The sequence below is a fragment of the Hydra vulgaris genome, chromosome 04 (genome assembly GCF_038396675.1).
Source record: "Hydra vulgaris chromosome 04, alternate assembly HydraT2T_AEP".
In the NCBI taxonomy this organism is placed as follows: domain Eukaryota; kingdom Metazoa; phylum Cnidaria; class Hydrozoa; order Anthoathecata; family Hydridae; genus Hydra; species Hydra vulgaris.
Genome location: NC_088923.1, coordinates 43,388,038 through 43,407,281, shown reverse-complemented (window position 1 = coordinate 43,407,281; position 19,244 = coordinate 43,388,038). Strand labels below are relative to the sequence as shown.

Genomic DNA, 19,244 nt, shown 5'->3' with positions numbered 1-19,244 from the left:
CTTGTGTAATTTATTATGCAGCTTTTTAAAAATTGTTTTTTAAACATTTGCTGAGAAATTTTTTTCAAAGTATTTTAATGCATTAGTTTTGGTAATTTTTTAGAATGCTTTCCGTCCTGGCAATCTATCATCTGTAAATTTTTTGTCTCTTGATGCATTGCTTACAATTATTAATGAGTTTGAAGCACATTGCAAGGATATAAAAGGAAATCACCAGGATGAAAAAAATTCAGCTGTTGACTTTATAGGTATATGTATATATATATATATATATATACATATATATATGTGTATATATATATATATATATATATATATATATATATATATATATATATATATATATATATATATATATATATATATATATATATGTTTATATATATGTTTATATATATATATATATATATATATATATATATATATATATATATATATATATATATATATATATATATATATATATATATGAACATAATTTTTTATTTTTCTTTACTTTAACAATTAGAAGTTGGGACTTAAAGCAATATGCATACTATTATGATTTTCTTAAAGAACAATTATAGCAAAAATGTTTTTATCATATTTTAGGCTACCTGAATAAATTAAAGAAATATATTTTTATCATTTTTTTTTTGTGTGTGTGTGTTAATGCCACAATAGTTTGAAAAATATGCAATAATTTTCAAAATGCTATACTTTAGCTAGATATGTTTGATGATTGCCATTTCTCATAGAAAAGTATTAAATATGAGTTGTAGAAATATAATATTTCACTTGAAATACTCACAAGCAACTTATTTTCATAAAAATATCTACATAAAATTACCGAGTTTGCAACTTCTGTGTGTCTTCCATGAGTAATCATTTATGAATTACATTTAAACGATTGTTGTCACTTGATGATACATAATACAATCCCGTAACTCTCTGGAAATCTTTACTAATATTTAAAATGTTATTTAAAAAAAAGGTATACTACTAAAACTTATATTTTCGGAGGAATTAAAGTTTATTTATCTACTAAAATTTGTGTTTTTCTGTTCCGTGCGTTATTCTGCTTTAAACATAATTTATTTTTTGATAACATTACTAATGTATACAATTTTTTGTTTACAAAATATTAATATAGATTAGATTTAAATGAGAGTAAATTGGAGATTGCCAGTTTTTTTTTTCTGTAAATAATAGACAAAACATAAACGAGTTTCTGAGCATGGTTTATTGGAAATGCCCATATTTATATATATGTGTTTGTGTGTGTGTGTTCGCACGTGTGTGTTTACATTTATCTTTAAATTATATATGTGTGTGTTATATTAATGAGAAAACATCAAATTCTTTGGGGACAAATAATAATTTATTATAAAGAGTTTTTGCTGCATTGTGGTCACCAGCATCATTAGCTTTTAAAATTATACAAACCCTTTACTTTAAGTTAGGTTTGTTTCTATATGTTAGGTATGTTCTTAAATTAGAATTTGATTTAAAAACTACTTTGTATACAACTTTTTTAAATCTTTTTTTAATTTTTGGGGTGGTATCTATGGATAGCGGTAAGATCTATGATCGATACTGTTGGGAGGACTGAATCAGATAAAGTTTTTTTTTTATCAACTATTTTTTATGGACCATTTCTTTTAATAAAGAGAAAATAAAACTCTGAACTTTTTTAATTTAACAACAAATGAAACCAAAAGTAAATATGATTTTAATGTAAACTGAAAAGAAGCCAACACAAATAAAAAAAGTATATACTTTTATTATAATAAAATACTTTTTTTCTTATTTTCATTCTTTTACATCAATTTCCAGAAGTTATGTAAATTTAATGATAAAATTTATTATTTAAAAAAAATATGAATATATATTAAATTTTATGTGTATTCAATTGATAGTGGAATATGAATCAGAAGTTGATGATGTTGATCATAGCATAGGATGCACTGCTCTCTCTACATCAGGTTATGCAACTGGTCAACGATTTCTTGGTATTAATGCTAGTGTTCCAAGCAAGGATTACAAGACTGATAGTTTTTCCGGCAATTTACCTTCTCGAGAAGAAATTTCTGCTAAAAAAATTAGGAAAAAAGTAATTTTTTTGTTGTTGTTGTTATATGTTTTGCATTATATTAATAGTTTATATTATCACATTGCACTAGATTATACTAAATATAGCCCACCACATTTATTTTTATTTAAAAAAGACAACAACCTTGGTTGTTACTTACTGTCCATAGGCAATAAGTCTTAGCTTTGCCAGATTATTACATTTGCAAAGCTTTATTACATGTGCAAAGCATGTCGATGGCAAAACTGATATCAAGTTTTGCTTAACATAATTTTTTTGTTTTTCTAATAATAATATTATACTTTAACAATATTTAATACTCCTACTAAGCCTTAGTTTTATAACTTTAGTACCACAACATGACTCATTAGACCCGGTGTTAGAAATATATTATTATTCTGCAATTTCATGAGCAGATTTTTTTCTTAAATTAGCATTTCGTTATGTTGCACAACTAGACATTTTTACAAGCAATCATATAGGGTGGGGTGGGGTAATATGGATAGAATTTTAGATATATATTTTTTTAATATAATTTTTTTTTTAGTTAATTATCACCATAAAAACTTTTGTTATTTTTCTTTACATTCAGGGTGTATAGAATAAGTTCACAATGAGTAGAACATAAATATATTTTCAATAACTAACTTACTAATCCTTTTTTAACAACACCTTTCATATATCTATATTAGCTCACTGGTGGGGTAATACGGATACTCATAATATATTTGATACATATATCACACTTATTGCTTTTCATGAATTTAAAACGTCAAACATTAGCGGTTATGACTAGCAGTTTTCTCTTTCTTACTGATACAGTCTTCTTTTTAGTTTTATTCTTCTCTTTTTCTTGCAACCTTGCGTCAACATCTTGAGCTAGTTGTTAAAACTCTGTCCTTTTTGGCCAGAAGACTTTGATACATTGTGTACTGACTCCTCTTCCTTAACAAACTGTATGACAGTCATTAATTTGATGTAATTGTATGTACCAATAGTCTTGTATTGATATTTTATTTCAGGCATGATAGTTTATTTCAGTCTTATTATTTTATCTAAAATATTATAAAATTAACTTTAAATATATAAAATATAAAATTTAATTATAAAGTAAAATACGGTAATAAAATAAATAAAATGAGAAATACAAAAATAAAATATCAAATATTTAGATCCTCCTTATTTAGGGCTCCTTTTTATTGTTATTACTTTTTTTATCAGGCTTCAAAATCTTATTCTATTCATTTTATTATCACAATATTATCAGCATCATTACCAACCATACCAACAAAAATTCCATGTCTAATTCTTTTTTTGTCAAAAATGACCATAATCATTTTATGTAATTATATAATAATAGATAATAAATAGATAATAAAATAAAGCTTTTAAGCTATTGATACAGCAACATTTACTTTAATATATAATATTATTTACAAATTTCAAAATAGTGTTCTTGCATTTAATTTAGTTGTTGTCGCATGGTATTGATGAATTTAATAAAAAGCCAAAAAGCGGTATAGATTATTTGCAGGAGCATGGTTTGCTTTCAGCTAATTTTCTTCCACAAGATTTAATTGTTTATTTGAAAGAAAATCCTCGCGTGGACAAGAAAACACTTGGAGATTTTATTGGTACTCGTAAAAATGCTGAATATCTTAAAGCATTTGTTGGGTAACTATTGCTTTTCTGTTAGCTACAAATATGTATTTTGACCTGTTAGTTAAATTTATTTTTAGTAAATAATCAAATAACTTTTTACCCTTTTAATAATTTTTAACCCTTTTTTATTATTAAAAAATGATCAAAAATCTTTATGATAATAATTTTTTTATAAAAAATTTTAATGCAGGTCTTTTGAAATTGTAATATCCACACCTGTAATTAGACTGAAATTTTAAGAAAATTAAAAAAAAACCTGAATTGAGTTTTGTATGATTGAAAAAAGATACAGTAAATATTTATTTAATAGCTATCAAATGATAGTGAGTTTATTTTGATGGTTGTGAACTGATTCAATACAAGGGCAAAGAGTTGGTTTAGTTTGATGGCGATGAGTTGATTCAATTTGATGGTTGTGAGTTGGTTCAACTCAAGTGCTGAGAGCTGATTCAATTTAATGGTGATGAGTTTATTCAATTTAATAGTGATGAGTTTATTTAATTTAATGGTTGATTAGCTGATGATTGATGAGCTGATTCAATTTAAGGATAAAGGATTAGTTCAATTCAATGTTTAAAAGTTGAATAGATTCGTAATACAATTTTATTGTAGTGGTTGGTTACTAAAAGTTTTATAGTAAAGAAGTTTGACATTTGACATCTTGTTTAATTTTAGTTCAATAATTAAATAAGCATTTTCCCGTGTCATTTTAATTTACTTGATATTTTTCATTTTAATCCAAAATTTATATTTATTTTTCTTATTGGTTATGATTTCATAAAAGCTTTAATTTCATAAAAGGCTATGATTTCATAAAAGACCTTGTTTAACTGTTGTCAGCCTAATTACATAAATAAAAAAATGAAATGGTTTTTATTATTTTTATATATGCTTGGGGTAATAAATTCTAGATCATTTGCAATGAAAAATCTGCGTATTGATGAGGCTCTTAGAAATTTTTTGGAATCTTTTCGACTTCCTGGTGAAAGTCCAGTCATATCTTTGATATTGGAGGAGTTTTCTTCAGTTTATTTTGTATGTCACATTTTGTATGTCAAGTTTTGTTTATTTCTTATATTATTTATAATTTTAGTATTTCATATAAAAAAATACATTTTTTAAAATATATATGTGTGTGTTTTTAGAATAATAATCCTGTCCCATACAAGAATACAGATGCTGCATTTACTATGGCTTATGCTGTCATCATGTTGAATGTTGATCAACACAACAAAAATGTAAAGCAGCAAAAATCCATGAATCTTGATGTAAATAATTTCTTAAAGTTCCTAAGTTGTTTTTTTTAATGCTTAAAAATATTTTTTGCTTTGTTTAATAATTTTACAATTAACTGCTTTTAAAGTTTTAAATTATGAATGTTTAATGTATAGAAAACCGAATTGAAAAGAAAAAAAAAAAAAATTATCAATTACTATTTGTAATTATTTAAATCTCTTCACTTTTTATCTTTCTTTTTTTCTCCTTTTATTTTTATCCATTCACTTTCTAACATGCATAGTTTATGTTTTGTGTTAGAGATTAAGACTTAATGATTAAACCTTATAGCATTGATGGCAGTATAAGAAATGGATAAATACTTTTAAATTTTATTATTGTAATTTTTAACTTTGTCTATAATCTTAAACTGCAAAAAATAAAATTAAAACTTAAAAAAAGTTATATCGGGTATTTGTTGTCATGCATTTGATGAGTTTTTAAATGAATTGAATATTGTTGTTCAAGTAAATTTTAATAGTTTAAAAAATGTTATCAGAATTTTTTTTCATATTACACAAATAGTTACATAAAGAAAAGAAAATGTTTTCAAATTACTTTACCAATTTTTTTTTTCCAATTTGCCTGCATTATCGATAAAATTGTACTATTTAGAATTCTTTTTGATATTTTTGAATCCTTCAAAAAATTCTTTTAAACCATCTTTTTGGGTTGCAATCTACTTATTCAATAAGCGAGACTTATTCAATAAGTAGATCCAATAAGTCTCACTTCACTTTATAGTCCATTGCATGCATCCTGAAATTGTTTTGTGTTATTCACAGATATTATTGGTGTCTATTTTTAATTGAATTTCTTACTTTGCTTTTCAATGTGGCTTAAATTCTATCAACTACTCTTTTTCCATATTTTTCTGCTAACAAGTTCCATTCAATACAGTTTTTCAAAAATTTGACTTTCAGTTGTGTGATTAAATACATAATAAGCTTGCTTTTGAATTGACTGCAAACTTTGTTGGAGTAGAAGCTTATATCAGTTACTGTTTCCAGAAAGCTTTTAACAATTTCTTCTAAAGTTAGAGCAATAAAAATCTTGTTTGCTAACATCTGTTACAAAGGCCATAATTTTACAAATTTAAACTCATTTTGAATGCATTCAGTAGATGGCACTGCTCAGATTAGATTTTTATCTACTGTGCTGTGCCATGCACAGAGTAGTTAGTATTGCAAAAGCTTGAACTGACCTGATTAAGAGCTTTAAACAAAAAAGTTCATGTTTTCGTAGTCATCTCAGATACACATTTCTTGAGGCGTCTTCAAATATAGATGTCTGATTTTGAATTGCATTCACTCAATTTAAACCCCATCAAAAGTTGTTGGGTAAAATTGAAAACAGAAATTTCTTGAACCCAACCTTACTAGCTGGTCTTAGAAAGGCTATAAAGGTGAAATCACTGCCAACAGTTGTGCTGGTTTTCTCTTCACAACAAGGTGAGACTGTCAATTCTGCAAGTTACCAGAAAATTTTAAATAACAATTTATCTAATTGGTTTCAAATTAGAAAGTTTATTATTTTCTTGTACAACTGGAAACTTGCATTCAAGCAAAGCAGTTTTCAAGATATGGCTCCAAGTAAATGCAATTTATGTATTTGCTCTATGGCCAGACAATTCACTCAATTTAAACCCCATCAAAAGTTGTTTGGTAAAAAACAGAAATTTCTTGAACCCAACCTTGCTAGCAGGTCTGAGAAAAGCTATAAAGAAGCATGGTGTCATAAAATTATGCATGAACATTGTGAGCCTTTTATTATCTCAATGCTACGAAGAATAGGGTAATTCTAAATGTTTTAGGAGCCTGTACAAAGTATCAAAACATGTTTTATACTGTGAGATCTTTTATTTTTATTTTTGATATGTTTTTCTAGTAATAAATGCTTAGTAAAAAAAGTAATTGGGCGGTCAGATCATTTTCAATTGGGGCAGTTAAATTCTTCTGTCTGTATATATATACAGGGTGTATACTTAATTTCTGACCCCCCACATGTTACAAACACAAGATTTTGAGTTGCTCTCTTAAATGCTACTTTAGCCCGAAAAATACTATAGTATGTATTTTGGTGTAACTATACTTTCTGCACGTAAAATGCTCACTTCAGATAGGATATGACCTCAGAAAATGTTTATGGGAGCCATTTTGTCAACATACATAAAAATGATATTTTTATTCTCCTTGTCTTCCACGGCCTTTGGCATTATGACTATAGTTTTAGCACGATTTTTAAGTAAATTGTCCTTATTACTCCTTAATATGTGATCTTAGTTTGCCAATTAATAACACATTTTTTCTTCACTGTTTATGAAGTATTGCTACTCTTCGAAACTGGGGTCAGAAATTAAGTTTACAATTTTTTAATGTTTAGCATTTTGGCTACAAGAAATAATCAGCATTATTTTTATTTGCCTTATTTATATCAGTGATACTTGGTGTCTGTTTATGATTTACATTAATTACTCTGTGTGTATTTATATGTATTATATGTATATGTTACTAACATGTATTATATAACATGTGTTTTTTAGCAATTTACTCTGAAAATGAGTTCTGATAAACAGTTACTTCGTCACCGAATTCAAGTTTTATGTAGTCAAGGATTAAGCATTAAAGAAATCACTAGACAGTGTAAAGTTTCTCGAAATACTGTAAGGAAGTGGGCAAGAAAACAAGAGGGTGACGTCACAGATGCTCAGCGACCTGGAAAGCCAACAAAGTTTTCACCAAGAACCAAGGACAAGGTCAGAAAGTGGGTCAAAGACAAAGTCGGAGTTGGAACGAGAACTGTAGCTAAGAAACTGAATTTTTCAGACAGTTACAAAGAAAGAGGAAAAACAATTTCACACAGTGCTATCAGTAAATACTTGCGCAAGACCACATGGGGAAAGCATGCCTATACACAGAAAGTGAAACCCATGTTGTCGCAGAAAAACATCACTGATTGCGTAAATTTTTGTACTCGTTTGCAAGAAGAAGGATTCGCAGATGACTCACCGGATGGTAAAGTGAAACGAGCTCACGTATTGTGGACTGATGAGAGTCCAATTGAATTATATCCGGCTCCAAACCGTCAAAATCAAAGAGTACGTACAGCAACACCAGAGTCAATACCTTATGTTTGACGCCCGAAATTCGGTCTCAAGATTATGATAGCCGGCGGCATTTCTCGATATGGCAAAACTGATCTGGTTGTTGTTGAGCAAAATAAAACTGTTGATGGAAAATATTACCGTGATATTATTCTACCTGTGTACAAACGTGCAGCTGATGATAAGACCATCTTTCCTGTGAGAAATAAAGTTATTCTGATGCAAGATGGAGCAACTTGCCACACGGCAAGCGCAACAATGAATGTGATCAACAGAGACTTTCCAGTAGTGTGGACCGACTGGCCTGGCAACTCGCCCGACTTAAATGTCATCGAACATATTTGGTCAAGACTTCAGGACAGTGTTTTACACAATCCTCGACCTCGTAATCGTGAACAGTTGATCAGACGTGTTGAACAGGAGTGGGCTGCCATTACACAAGAAGAGTGTTTTCGCCTAGTAGAAAGCCTGCCAAGGAGAATTACCCAATGCATAGAAAGAAATGGAAAAAATACTGATTACTGACTATTAACATATATTCTTTGTCTAATTAAATTGATATGACAGTAATAAAATGGTATGTGTTGAAATACTGTATTCTTAAACCAAGATATAGGGAGTCAGAAATTAAGTATACACCCTGCATATGTATGTATGTATGTATTTATCTATTTTTGTCTGTATATATATATATATATATATATATATATATATATATATATATATATATATATACAGACAAACATATATATATATATATATATATATATATATATATATATATATATATATATATGTATGTGTGTATGTATGTTGGGATAGATTGTAACAATCACTTTTTTAAGGATTTTAAAAGAAATCTTCGTAAAACAAATGGCGGAGAAGATTTTCCAGCAGAGTTATTAGAAGAAATTTTTGAAAACATAAGGTTAATTAAAAATCTGATCATTTTTTTGATTATTACTTTTGAAGTTTTTTTTATGTTAAATAAATTTATCAATATAATAATTTTATAATAGTATTTAATAAATATAATTATAAATTTTTACCCCTTAAATGTTTTATTTTGGTTTAGAACAAATGAAATTGTTATGCCTTCAGAACGAATTGGTAAAGTAAAGGAAGCATACGAGTGGAAGGTATTAAATATATATGCAGGGTATATGATGAAGAAAATCGTCAAGCGTGTTATATCGCGCTCGTAAAATTAGAATATGTTTTCATCGATCGTGATTATGTGCTCTCGAGATAAGGTCTGCGAGCGCGATCATGAAAATTGCTGAAGGTGATGCTCATAAAAAGCTTTTTATTTTTTATCTTTTTTTATTTGTTACATAATTCTTTCGTCAAAAAATGTTTGAATTAGTATCACACTCATGAAACTACTTCAACGAAGTAGATTATTATACTTCCAAACTTCTTGTATATTGTCAGATCATGATTTTATTTTTAACTATTTATGTTATATAAAAATAATATCAAACAAAAACGCAACTTCTTATTGATTTAGTATTGAAGTATAATTTAGTGACTTAGTTTTGCTTCGTTGTTTTAGTATATGTATTTTAAAATGTTACGCTGTAAACTTAATTAACGGTTAATGGTTTTTATATTTCTTGTTTTTTTTTTTTATTCATATTAATTATTTAATTTTTTTAGATAGCTATGTATCTATATTATAGCTATATTCTATCAACTTTCCATTTAATAAATATTGACATCATTACTTTGTTTCCTTTTCGAATATCCTTGATTGCGAACATTCTAAACAACAGAATTGTTTTAAATTTGAGTTAAAATAAATAATAGTTAATAAAAAACCTATACTATGAACAAAAACTAATTTTAAAAATTACTCTATTATTAATATTTATTTTTATTATAAACGATGTGTGGAATATTACAAACAATAAATCTAATAAATCTTACTTGATATTTTCACAAGATTAAAAATACTCTGCAGTTTCAATTTTCTTATAATGGTTTTCTAATTTTCTATTCTTATTTTATTTGCGCATTTTTGTATTCACATTGTGTTTCCACATGCACATTCCATTATTGAAATTAGTGACTATTAACGACTTCAAACTGCTCATTCATTACGTTAGTGCAAAAGAGAACAATGTAGTGCTTTTTATATTTTATATCAGTGCTTTGATAATAGAATATCTTTAATAAAAAATCTTTTTTAAATATTTTATGAAAATAAAAAAATAATCCCGAACTATTGGACGAGCATTATTTTACAAGCTCGTTATAAACTGAACGAGCGTTGTTTGTTGCGTCTAGTAGTTTGAAAATACCGTTTACGGGCGCATTTTACGAGCGGAGCGTGATCGCGCTCGCTTCATCACAAGCCCTGTATATGTGTATATATATATATATGTATATATATATATATATATATATATATATATATATATATATATATATATATATATATATATATATATATGTATATTTATATACATATATATATATATGTATATATATATATATATATATATATATATATATATATATATATATGTATATATATATATATATATATATATATATATATATATATATATATATATATATATATATATATATATATATATATTCTATAGTATGTTTATATAACAAATTGTTACCTTACTTTTGTTACATTAATTTATACAACGCAAGCCTTCTCAGGAGACTTGTTCAGTTTTTCCTATAAATTAGACCTATAAATACCTATGATAACTGTTAATTATTATGAAAATTATTAACAGCAATAGACACAGAGAATCATAAAAACTGTCACAGCAGCTCGTGAATCATTTTAAAATTTTGCATGTGCTGTCGACTTAAATTTTGATGTGTGTTTAGTGTATAACAAAATGTACAACTTTTCAACAAATTTTTTTGTAAACTTTCAATTATATTCAATTAAATTATTATTAAAAAAAAAAAAAAATTGGTATTTTTTAAAAAATTTATTTAGTTACAAAACTTAAAAAATAGATCAATAAAAATATACTTATTAAACTAAATATTATTAAACTAAATCACCTCTTCTATTTATAGATGTAGTCAGGTATTTTTCACTGCCCACTCTAACTTCTCAAATTTCACTTTGGTTAAGGGTAATTCCTTCCCTTTAATAAATAGAGGGGAAATCTTATTGCTTATTCTAGATATAGAAGACTTTTTTTAGAATTTGACGATTGTGCCCCTCCAATTTGAAACCCATGTCATTGGACATGACAGGAAAATACAAACTGCAACTTCACAACAACTTAGAAAATCAAACACATTTTATTTAAACAGCCTATAAGTAAATGTATAACTTTATTACATTAAGATAAATACAAACTTTAAAACATAAGATAAAGATAAATTATAATTTAAAACTTACAATATGTGATAAGCTAAGGCACTAAAATTAAAATAACAATCAAATGAATATTGTTATTCATTATTAAACATTCTATACAAAAAAATTTGTTGAATTAGGAACTAAGGAAAACAAAATTTGTTGAATTAGGAACTAAGGAAAACAAAATTTGTTGAATTAGGAACTAAGGAAAACAAAATTTGTTGAATTAGGAACTAAGGAAAAAAAGCTAACATAAATTTTTCAAGAAGTTTTGAAAAATTTTTGAAAGATTCTTTAAAAGTAAATTTAACTTTATAAAACCTGAATATCACCACCAGACAATAACACTGTACTAAATAATTAGATTCATATAAAACATGATTAAATGTCTAACAAAAACAAAAGCAATAAAAAATAAAAAAAACAACTTATATCTAAAATAAGTAACTTTAAAAACAGATTGTAAAATTACAAAATATACATACAGTTTATAAATAAAAGTATATTCAATAATTATAATATTTATGATAATGATAAAAGAGATATTCAAAGATATTTCAGAGATTTATGAAAGTTAAATTAGAAATTTAAATACTGTATAATTGCTGTGTGCACATCTACAGTGCCTCGTGCATCAGGTAAAGTTAACCCTTTACAGGCCAAATTATGACAAATTAATGTATAAAATATTATTTTTTGTTATACTAACAATTTAAGTTCACAAAATAAGTTGTTGAAAAAAAAAATTCAAAATTTTGTAATTTTGGTCAAATTTGGGTTTGATGCCATATGGCATCATTGGTCAATAAAGATAATATCTGAAAACAAAGTTATAAAACATTTTTATTGAAATATATATAAACAGCAAAGGCAAAAAACTTTTTGTTCAAAAAGCATGTTTATTCTAATATATGTAAGCACTAAATACAGTTTTACTCAATTATGGAAGTCTACATAGCAGTTGCGATTGGCTAACAAGCAAAGGAAAACATTACATTTTGCACACATAATTCTGCTATAACTCTGACACAGCCTGCATCTTTTTTTATCTTTTTGTGGTTTTGGCCAGTGTCCTATATGATCATACCTAATATCATTATTAGGGATTGGTATGACTGGTTTCTTTCTATTCCTTTGTTGAACTTGCTTGATACCGCTAAGTTTAGCTGGTCTTCCCCTACCCTGGATTGCTTTTGATTTATTCGCTTGGATAAGAGCATTTGAAATATCTACTGTAAATTCTGCTAATGCTTGGTGTTTGTTGATTGGAAGACCTAATTGCTGATAATGCCGTTTATATAAGATCCAGGCATTCACTTTGGCCACATCTACAAAATGCCAGAACACTTTGATGTACCATCGTCGTGTTTTTACTTCTGTGCGGTACAAGGCAATTAGCATATCTGCTAGATCTACACCTCCCATGCATTTATTGTATGCTGCCACTATATATGGGCAAGCAACGTTTTTTTTTTCTTCTGTTTTGCTGCACCAGCGGTATATGGTACTCAAAGGTGCTATGCCAAAACAGTTGGATACTAAATGAACAATACTGTTGTCTAACCATTTTACAACAATTAGTGCAGAATTTTTATCAATACGATAATCAAGTGAACCTCTATCTTTTTTCTTGAGTTCTTTTGATGGTATTACTGGGCACCAATGTAAACGATTTGGTCTGATTGTGCCTGCAGCTTTTATTCCAATACCTTTAAGGTATTGGATCAAATCAAGGGTGGAAAACCAATTATCAAAGAAAACAACTTTGTCTTCATGTTTAGGTAACTCCATGCACAAATACGCCACTGATTGAGCACTTACAGATAAATGACTATACTCTGCTGGTATTGTACTTTCCTTTCCAGCATAAAGGTAAAAATCATACATCATTCCAGACCGTCCAGCTCTGACCATGTTTTTAAAACCCCATTTACATGGTTTTTTAGGATTATATTGTCGTATCTTTGAGTATTTAGTTTTTGAAGGTATTATTTGTTCATCAATAGCATGGAAACGTTCAGGTTCTAAACTAATGAATTGTTTTCGGATCAACTCAATGACAGGTGCAATTTTAAATAACTTTCCACTATCTTCTGAAAAAGTTGTGTTGTCTACAAAGTGTAGATTTTGCCGCAATAGTTTATATCTGTTTCTCGGCATATTGTCAGCAATTAGAGGATATCGAAGAGAAGTGGACCAATGGCTACTGTAGGCAGGTAGTTTAACTAGCCCCATTAACATTTGCATCCCAATTAACATAGAAATTTCATCAAGAGTGGTGTTGATACACTTCCCTGATTTTTGTGTGCTGTACAAGTTTGTGTTTTCAACAATTAACTGCAATAACTCATCGGTAAAGAAATATTTGAAATATTGAAAAGGTGAGCTTATTTTATCTGGTATGTCCTTAAACTGATGTTCACATAAACTGGTATCGATATAATCTGAGTTCAGGTCTTTGTTTACCCATTGGTACTCATGTGTTTTTTTTAAAGCAGCTAGTGGTATATCATCATCATCACCATCATCGTCATCGTCATGATTATCATCAACATCAGCAGCAGCACAATTATCAGTGTTAACATTCTCATTGGCTAAAAACTCATCATCATCTGATAAATCTGATAAATCGGACACATCTCCATTAGTTACAAAATCTATCACATCAGCAACTGAATATTTTTTTCTCTGTGCCATATATATGTTATAATGTCTATATAATAATTTTTTTAAACCTAAATATATTTATATAATATAGTAATATATATGTATTGCAATAACTTAAAAAAAATATTAACATTTATTAAATGCTCAATTTAAACAAAAAAACATAACTTTAAATGAAACTAATAATTTCTATTATATATATCATAAATACAACTCCTTTTGGCCAATGACGCCATGTGGCATCATTTACTTTTGAAAATTTATAATACACCAAATAATGATCACTTTTTAACTAAAATACCCTCAAATAAATCTTTATTATTTATATTGTTAATATCATTTAGTAAAGTATTTTATAAATGTGTTATCTAAATACAAAATGAAAAAACAAAAAATGAGATATTTGAGTTTTTACATCTTTCTTCTACTACAATAATAAACCTTGTGTTTACTTCTTACAAAGTATGTTATACCATTATGAAAAGTTTTAGCGTGTGTACACTTCGGTGTTGAATAACAAACAAAAGCATTCTCCTTCTTATAGGCTTTAGTAAGCTATAGAAGAACTCCTAAAGTCAATGAAGCCTTATGGCATCACTGGCCCATAAAGGGTTAAAGGCGTCCCAGTTGACTCTTCCAATTCTTACTTTTTGAACTCCCTTACCATTTTAAAAAAAGTTAAGGTTGCCACGTGACAAGTTTAAATCATCAGCTTGCTTGTTTTTCAATTTTATTTAAAATGCAAATATATCTATAGATTTTATATTCTATATATAAACATGTTGTATACTCATTTTCCTTGCACAAACTCAACTTAGTTGTAAATAAACTTGAAATTTAAAACTAAAATAACATAAGTATCTCAATAAGGACACATACGCAACAAATATCTCCCCGTTCTTTATTGTTTTTAGAATTTATAGCTTTTTAAAAATTTTTTTGTTTGTTAAAGTGTATAATATCGTTAGATATGTTTGTATATAACTTTTATAAAACTTCACAATTATTTTGTATTATAAATAATGCGGGTGGTAGGACTCGAACCACGGCTTTCTTGTTCAGAAGCTCAGCATGCTAACCTCTTGGCCATGCTGGTACATTGGTCATCAAAATTTTAAAACTATATAAAAAAATTATTAACAGAAATAAATGCAAAAGATCAAAAATTAAGGAGAGGTTGATGCAATGCAATTTTCAAGTAAAAGTCAAACTGTCAAACTTGTTATATGTTTAAGTATGTTTTAACATTACATAATATGAAGTTTACATACATACGATATAAGTTACACGTTCACTCACGTTTTCTTGTGAAGTAAAGCTGCGACTCTTTCTCACCAATAGCTCAGTTGCGATGACTGCCAAGGGTTTCATGTCAAATATGCTCGAAGGGACACTATTAAGTTTGCCAATAATATATAGAGATAAAAAAAGGTTATACTAGAGTAAGAGTTAGCTAAAATCTGTTAAAAGGTGTTGGACTGATGTCCAGTATAAAAACAAAAAAATTTAATAAATAAAAAGATTTATTATTAATTGTTTACTTATATGTCACCAATAACAGGTTGAACTAAGCACACTGAACCGAATGTTAAAAGCAACAGGTATCCAAAATTACAAAGCGCTAATAGATAAGGAATAAAAAATGTACAGGAATAGAAAATTAATATGAAATAATTAAGGCTATGTGAAAAATGTGTAGACGGCATGGCATAATTGAAGCTTAAAAACTATGTATATATGTGTGTGCACCTTACTTATAAAATATACACTGAGAGGCTTAAATGGTGTAAAAAATCTGAATGTGAAAAGATGTGTATCATTGAAAAATATACAACAGAAAGATTTTTTATATACAAAAAGAAAAAAAGAAAATTTATGAGCAATATTTTGAAATATTTAAAAGAAAAACAATACAAAATTGGATAGTGGTGGGATTAAAACCACAGACATTCTGTGTACAAAATTAACGCCTTATCCTAAAAGCTAAATGTGCATTTACTAATGTACAAATAAATATAATTACATAATTAAAAAAGTGATGTAAAAGTAAAGCCTATGAGTTAGATATGTATATACGTTGATGTAGAGGCACTCTTTTGCAGCAGCAGGCTATAATATAGTTTAAGTATGTACTGACGCTCCCAGCAGCAGGTTATATCATTGTGACAGTCATAAATGTATGTTTGTTTATATGTGTATGTATAAATATGTCGTAGTTATTACTTTTTATTCATTTGCTACAGGTGTTAATGCAAAAATGTGAAGGGCCTGATTCACATTATCTCCAAGTTAAATCAGCTCTTTATGACGAGGAATTATTTCTAGTTGTTTGGGGTCCTACAGTTGCTGCTTTATCATACATATATGACAATGGAAGTGACAAAGTACATATTCAGAAAGCTCTTGCAGGATTTAAGTAAGATAAAATATTTGGATTTACTTATTCTTATTTTTAGTATTTATTTTTGTATATCTATATTTATAGTTATTTTTTTGTGCTTAGAAAAATGCAAAACATTCCACAAACTATAGATAAGTTTATATATATATATATATATATATATATATATATATATATATATATATATATATATATATATATATATATATATATATATAAATGTATAATTTGACTAACAGCAAAGTTCAAAAGAAATCTTGTTACTTTTTTAATATGCTAATGGGTGCTTGTCAGTTTTCATACTTTTTCATTTAGTGTTTTGTTTTTTTTGAATGTTTCTCATGAACTGATGTAATTGCAAATGACTTGATGATATACAGCTGAAACAAAAGTTGAAATTACAGTCTTTAATAAGTACTTTGTGGTTCATTTTGAGTAATGCAGAATTTAAGTAAGATAAAATACAGTAGTGAAATCGATGCCAAAGATACCTTTGTTAGTATTTAGTTTTATGCATACATTAATCATTTGGTAAACTTTATTTTTCCATTACTTAAATTCCCAATAATAGTAACATATTTTTGATTGTATTTGTCTAGTATCAAAATATGTCTAATTAAAAGTTGGGTTGTTTGTATTCATTACACCTGCTGCATGTAAGAAAATGTAATGTAATTGTAGTGCTGACAACACCATTATTCAAAATGTGTATCAAATTAGATCAAAGTACATTACTAGTCTTATTAACTTTAGTTTCAAAATTTCTAAATGTTGGAGGCTGGAAACAAATCATAAAATACTTTGCAAAACTAATCACAAACCACCAGCATAGATTTGTTTTAAAATTAATTATGTTGTACTATAAACCAATACTTTAAAAAGTTACTTTAAGTAAAATTGAAATAAATCATGTAAAAAAAAGTAAAAATCTATTTTGTTATTTCAACTTTATTTTCACTTTGTTTTGTTTATTGAACTCAAACAAAAAGTAAAAAATTTTATACTCTATTATTACACCAGTGCATTCAAGTTCAATAAAATATTGTGTTGTACACATTATTTTTATAAGTAGATATTCTATTTTTATGTCATTTAAAACCAAGTATTTTGGTATAGTACAACTTTGACACTGTGTGATTATGGATAACACAATTAATCAGGTTGTGACAGTGGATTACACATTGACATTGTGACTGGACATTTTTATCAATAAATTGATAAAAGGTAAAATTAATTAATTCATATATTTAAAATTTAGGAAATTTGTGCTCATTATGAACATATTAAAGTTACAAAGTGACATCTTTTTATGTCACTTTGTAAATTAGAAAATTACACTGTGATCACTGTGATCTCTGCTTATTGTACTGCTTGTTTGGTAATTTTTTTGTCGCGTTGTAATTCAAGAAAATGTGACTTTTTTTGAAAATGTGAGTTTTTTTACATTACTTTGTAATTTAGGAAGTGTGCTGTGATTTCTGCTCATTATGAACTGTCAGATGTGTTTGACAATCTTCTTATATCGCTTTGTAAATTTACGAGTCTCCTTGTGACTAGTCAGGTAATAAATTTTTGTTTTGGTGTTCAATTTTCTTAAATTTCATTTTGCAAATTGTACTTGTATCACTTTTACTTTTTACTATATTAACTATATTCAATTGTGATGAATTATCTTAAAATCCACTCATCTGATAAATGATCTTAAAATCCACTCATCTGATAAATAATCTTAAAATCCACTGGTCTGATGAATTATCTTAAAATCCACTCACCTGATGAATGATCTTAAAATCCACTGGTCTGATGAATGATCTTAAAATCCACTGGTACGATGAATGATCTTAAATTCCAATGATATGATGAATGATTTTAAAATCCACTGGTATGACAAATGATCTTAAAATCCACTGGTCTAATGAATGATCTTAAAATCCATTTTTTTGTTAACTACAATCATTAGATTAAGCATTAATTGAAAAAAATTAATAAACCTTGTTTAAATTTTTTTAATATTCTAACGATGTTTATAGTAATTTTTTGTTGTTGTTTCTAGCTTAATGACAATCTTTCTGTTGTGTTTGGAAATAACCTTAAATCACAGCTGAGCATGCGAACTGTTTTTGTACTTGCCCATAAGCAAGGCGACATGCTTAGAGAAGGCTGGCAGAATTTATTGGTGTGTCTTATGCAGCTGTTCAAAGGAAAATTATTACCACCTTCACTTACTGAGGTAAGTTTTGTACTTATTTACATTTAAAATTTAATTCAACTAAACAGCATTCAATTTTAATTAAAAATTTTTACTTATAAACATTTGTTTATTTTTCCAATTTTTAATCTATCAATTACCATTAGGAAGTTGGGTTTACTTTTGCTAGGGTTTTCAAGGAATGTGCAGTTTTTTCTTTATAAGTTTCTCAATAACCACATTCATAAAAAAATTACATTGTCAAATATCTTTCTAAAACTAAATATAAAAAAGTTTGGTTAAAAAATTGCCATATGGTATGAGAATTTTGAGAATTATTGTAGAATAAATAATTGAAGATTTTATTGTAGAATAACTAATTGAAGATTTTATTGTAGAATAAACTAGAAAAGTTAGCCTCATAATTTTGATAATGACATTATACTTTTACTAAAAGGTTGAAGATTTTGTAGAACAAAGTGGAAAAATTAGCCTGATAAAAGAAGAAGCGCAACCAGTCGCAAAGTTAGT

The 19,244-nt window shown here is 27.2% G+C and overlaps 1 protein-coding gene across 1 annotated transcript in view; it reads left to right on the top strand.

Moving 5' to 3' along the window:
- Positions 1-19,244, top strand: part of LOC100213268 (Golgi-specific brefeldin A-resistance guanine nucleotide exchange factor 1) — a 76,710-nt gene that overhangs the window by 45,967 nt on the left and 11,499 nt on the right. Inside the window, exons 16-26 of the mRNA XM_065796411.1 lie at positions 104-248; positions 1,899-2,092; positions 3,543-3,745; positions 4,645-4,768; positions 4,879-5,001; positions 8,957-9,039; positions 9,187-9,250; positions 16,368-16,540; positions 17,987-18,086; positions 18,579-18,755; positions 19,171-19,238. Coding sequence (XP_065652483.1) covers positions 104-248; positions 1,899-2,092; positions 3,543-3,745; positions 4,645-4,768; positions 4,879-5,001; positions 8,957-9,039; positions 9,187-9,250; positions 16,368-16,540; positions 17,987-18,086; positions 18,579-18,755; positions 19,171-19,238 — 1,454 coding nt within the window. The remainder of the gene's footprint in view (positions 1-103; positions 249-1,898; positions 2,093-3,542; positions 3,746-4,644; positions 4,769-4,878; positions 5,002-8,956; positions 9,040-9,186; positions 9,251-16,367; positions 16,541-17,986; positions 18,087-18,578; positions 18,756-19,170; positions 19,239-19,244) is intronic.